This window comes from Acanthisitta chloris, unplaced genomic scaffold, assembly GCF_000695815.1.
Source record: "Acanthisitta chloris isolate BGI_N310 unplaced genomic scaffold, ASM69581v1 scaffold25743, whole genome shotgun sequence".
Classification (NCBI taxonomy): Eukaryota; Metazoa; Chordata; class Aves; order Passeriformes; family Acanthisittidae; genus Acanthisitta; species Acanthisitta chloris.
In genome coordinates, this window is record NW_008663625.1 from 5,371 (window position 1) to 10,404 (window position 5,034).

Consider the following 5,034-nt stretch of genomic DNA (forward strand, 5'->3'; position numbering starts at 1 on the left):
AAGCAGATGTATTTGTAAGTTTTCAACCAAGTTGTTTATTGGAATTACCATATATCAAGAAAAAAAAAAAATCACTCGCCCCCTCCCCCCCTTTTTTTTTTCCTCCTCCAATCTGGATAAAGAAGTCTGTGCTCTGTTATCCAGAAGCAGAGAAGGGAATGTGTATTTGATGCTGCATGTAATTAGTTGAAATACTAGTGAAACAGTGTAATATCTAGAAAACAAACATGTGAGGGGAATCTTGTGCTTAGATGGCTGAACTCTTTGGCTTCAGACACATTTTGGTGCTGTCTCATGGTCACGTTTACTTATTTTTATTCTCTGTATGTCGCAAATCTATAAGTTACAGACTAAATCATGACTTTTTCTCATAGATTCTATCAGTGGATGTTACTTAACAGTTTTCTTGCTCTCATGCAACCATGTGACCTATTTTGTAGTCTGTTGGCTTTGAATCTGCAGTTAGCTTCCAGTCTCTACTTGCAACTTAATCTAGTTTCCCAACATGGACTGTGTTATGTGTCTCAAATAACTTGAAATGGTAGTGAGTCTTTGAAAGACAGATGAGTTGTCAACATTATATTTGATAAGCAGTGTTAGAACCCATGTTATGACTCATGCTTAAGCTTCTCATTTGCTTCCTACTATTTCCTTAGACTTTTATTGGTGGCTAAATGCCAGTGGTTAAGTACAATAAATAGCCTTGGGTTTGAGTTTGGTTTTGCTTTCCTAACACAGCATTATTTTGCTAATAAAAAAATAACAAAATAGTTTTTCCCCTGACCTAGCTCATTATTGTCCTAAATCTTGTGCAAACTAAAGGGTGTCTTGCATTGTTCACTGGAAAGTGCATTACAAGAGTTTTTGAGTTTCCCTTTGTTAAAATGGGCAAGATAAAACTTTGCAATTGTTTCTTTGTCTGAGTGGCAGGTAATGAATGATATGTGCCTGTCTCATTCATTTTGGTAATCTTAGTTGTGTTTCTTCTTCAGACTACCAGTCTTCCACAGTAATTAATTTAGAAGGAGTATTCTCTCTCTAACTTTGCAAGTTAACCACTAATAATCTTTCTTACAGAGCTGAAATTGTAAAAGTTAATGCTGCTCCTTCTTTAGAAACTTACTTTTGGATATGAAACAAATGTGCACAAAGAGTACTAAAATGTTTTGCTGTATTTGCTTTTCTTTAAGTCTATTGACAGCACAGACCGGTGTCCTGCCTTGAATTCTATTATAATAAATCTGTAAGTTTAATTACACAGTTTGTTTGAAAGATGCATCAGTTATTTGGAATGAAAGGAATACATGTCCTTTACAGGCAAGAGGGAGTTGAAGATGGCATTTATGTCCCAATAGAAGTTAATGTCCACACTCAAGCAGGAAAGGTACTGACCTGTCGAAGCTACCAGATGAAGGACTATGTCCGTGGTCCCCCTTCTCCACAGTATAAAAAGGTAGGTGTTGTATCACTAATTTTGGAAGAGTGAACAGAAGTAGACAATGCAGTACTTTTGTGCTGTTTACTAAGTAGTTTAATTACAGTGGATGGAAGGCATGACTACTGTAAAAGTTTAACAGTCCTTGTGCAATGTACTACTGTAACGATGCTCACAGAAGATTGCTAGCTCTTAAAGGCCTTCTAAATCAGTTTGGTTTTTTAGCTTAGTTATTCCTTACACAAAGCCTCTGTTTAACTCATGAATTAGTTATGACTGACAAGGTTTTCTGAAGGATGTTGTTTACATATATGTGGCAATTCTCTGTTTGAAAAATTAATGTACTCCACTAAAAGGACAGAGGGAAGCTTCCTTGGGGAAAATACAGTGCTGGCTTGTAGTTTCAAGGGCATGGATTATCCTTATTGTCTTGTGAAATTGTTGCTATCACCTAACACAGGAGTCCACCTGCCTCCTCCTACCAGATGCATCATCAGTGTATCACAGGACTGCAGCAGCATTGCAGAGCACTGCAGGGCTCCCAGTTGATGGCTGGTGTGGCAGAAGTGTTGCAACACTGTTCTGCAACACACTGGCTCTGTAGAGACACATGATCCAGTCACGCAGCAGGCCTGACCTGCTTAGCTTGTGAATTCTGGTGCAGGCCTGGCCTCAGGGTGGCATGACTGCATGTCTGAGTGGTACAGCTGTCAGCAATTGTAGATGGGCATCACTGTAGCATGTTGGCTTTTTCTACCTAAAGCAAAGAAACAGGGCTTGAGCCTGTTAAGTGCCAAGTGTGCTGCCTTCTCCTAACCAAGGAACTCACTCCTATGAATCAGCTTCCAAGAGCATAGCTAAGGCCAGCTGCTGTGGGACTGCTGAAGAGAAAGCTTGCTCTCTAGCAGGCTCTGCTACTGCTCAAACCTCCTCCCTGCCAACCTGCCTCGTGTCAAGACACATCTTTAGGGCTGTTCAGAGATTTAATGCATAGTCTGCTGCTGTGTGTCCGCTCTCACTGGTATGCTGTAAGAGCAGTCCTCCAGTATTGGCAACTTTAGCTAGCTAAACATTTTCTACTGCTGTTGTCAGGATCAGTTGTTAGTTCTGTCCTTCCCCCTGTCCCCAGCTTTTACTTGTTTAAGTAAACCAGGCAGGAGAGCTAACAATGTGTACAGGTGACTGCATCAGCACACAGTGATTGAACAACATCCATCTGCTCTTGTGTACTTTTTGTGGCAAAATTCATCCCTTCTAGATACCTCATCCTTGAATTTCCCAGCTGTTGAATGCATGAAAGAGTATTTAAAGTAATGTCAGCTTTCAAAATCTGCATATTTATCTATTAATTTCTATATGTGAGCTTGCTAGTGTCTCCTTCAAGCCATGGCTCCTACAAATTCCTGTTTTCCTCTCACTGTCACATGTTTTTGTTTGCACCAGTAGTTAAATTTATCTTGTATGCAGAAGGAAAGATGCAGTAACAAACTCTAAGGAATCAGTGCTTTTTCTCTGCTACTCCTGTAACCTGTCTAGGTACTCACTGTTTTGTTTTGGATTTGAACAGCTTAGTTTGAAAAATAACTTCAAGAATATACACTACTTCTCACTCAGGCTGGCTAAAGGCTTGAAAAGTAGTTCTCATCCTCCCTGGAAGAATGGAGTAACTGAATAATAGCTTAATTGTAGTCTTGTGCACATTAGTAACACTTCAGAATCTTAGGGGTAGTTACAAGCTTTTTCAGAGTAGTTTTATTGACACTATTAAGGTCTTCAGTGGTCTCCCAGAAATCTTTGGCTATCTTGAGGTACAAATAGCATTATTTGAGATTAGTTCTGTTGTTACCTTAAGTGGTTCTTCCCATACGAGGAAATGTTTGGAGGAGTTTGTCCTTTCTAACACTTACTGAAGGCTTTCTTTTTTTTCCTTTTGATGTAGGTTATCTGCATGGGTGCAAAACAGAACGGCTTGCCAACTGATTATCAGGAGAAATTAGAAGCTATTGAAACTAATAACTATGCAGGACCGGTGCCAATCATGGAAGAGATTGAAGCTGCTATTGCAGCAAGGAAAATAAAGTCTGCATAGAATACCTCTGCATTTGCTTGGCCATTCACCTTGATTAAGATACCTCTCTTCACTGCACTGATCAGCAGTTTCTTTATTTATTGAGAAAAGATGAGCTTGCTGTGCATCTACAGTAAACCATTAGACCTAATTTACAGTCTGAAGACAGACATTAATAACTTCTTTGCTCTGTGTATCTATAGCTTAAGTACATGCTGAAGTTTTTGCAGATTTAAAAATTATCTTTCTGTACTTGTCATGCAATGCTGCACACAGATTTGTGCTTCATGTCCTCTTAACTCACCTTTTAAAAAGAAAAAGGCCATCTTGATGAGTTTTGGCACCTGTTGCCTTCTGAGGATCAGGCCCTTTGTTTTTAAATGCTGTATACACATATATATATATATATACACACACACATACCAAGAATTTCAAAGATTTGTTAGATGCAAAGTAAGCTCATATTTCTAAACTAAGGCTAAACCCTTTCCTCTACTGCTTCTCTTAATGGTTTAAAGCCCAACCTATCTGATGCTATGGAGTTCCTGTTTATATACTTAACAAAGAACAAAGAAAGAACAGTAATATATTTTTTAACTCCTTACATATTTTTAAGTGTAAGTCCAAAAGGCAACCTAGGCCTGAAGCAACATTCTGCAAAGAATCTCATTCAAAGCATCATGGCCTTCTCCTTTGTGTCTAGTAATCATCATAAGTCAACTTGGTTAGCTATAACCAGAAGATTTTTAAAGAATTCATTTTAGTTAGATATTTCCAAGGTTTTTTTAATTACTTTTTTGACTGGTTTGTTTGCCTGTCTAGGCCTTAGTCTCATATCCAGTGAAATCAGAAAGTCTCCTCTATGTCCTAGCACATTTGTTTCATGGATTTGTTTGTTAAACCCTAAATGAACAGATTTGGCCTCTTTCCCCCCCTCTTCCCTTCTAGCTTTGACAGTCTCTTGCGAAACTAGAAGCTTTTGTAAGATTTAGAGCACTTATCTTCATGGTGCTTGGCAACCCCTGTAGTTAGTCTCTAGGGGACAAGGAGAAATTGACAACCCGGAAGATGTCAAATCACTGAACTTCGGCTGATCTTCTCTACAGTGTATTTTTTTTTCTCTTGATGTACAGAGGGATGTAGGATAAAATTGATGTCACTGTGTGACTGCTTAGATAAACAAATGACAAAGTAACAGACTGACCATGTCTTCTCTGTATGAAAATATTTTCTGTAAACTTCTCCCAGGTATGTGCAGGTGCTGTCCTGATGTCATATGCCTGATGCCAGAGTTGGGCACAGTGACTGCTGTAAAACATGGTACTTTCTTGATTAGTACTGTCTAGTCTGAAACTGAGTAAATAAAACTGATTACCAAACCTCTCCCCTGCCTCTTCAATATTGGTGTTGCTTATGTAAGTGAAAGCTGGTGCTGTGGAAATACAGCTGTGTTTTTTAATGGATGTAATGTCAGTAGGGAGGGCAAAACTAGGTGTGAACACACTCTTCAGCATCAGCATCGCTTCTTTTG

The 5,034-nt window shown here is 38.9% G+C and overlaps 1 protein-coding gene across 1 annotated transcript in view; it reads left to right on the forward strand.

Moving 5' to 3' along the window:
* GGCT (gamma-glutamylcyclotransferase) overlaps nucleotides 1–3,674 on the forward strand; it is a gene marked incomplete at its 5' end in the record, with an annotated part of 5,644 nt that extends 1,970 nt beyond the window's left edge. The window contains 2 exons of the mRNA XM_009071065.1: nucleotides 1,318–1,453; nucleotides 3,375–3,674. Of these exons, the coding sequence (XP_009069313.1) occupies nucleotides 1,318–1,453; nucleotides 3,375–3,524 (286 nt within the window). The remainder of the gene's footprint in view (nucleotides 1–1,317; nucleotides 1,454–3,374) is intronic.
* Between the last annotated feature and the right edge of the window lie 1,360 nt (nucleotides 3,675–5,034).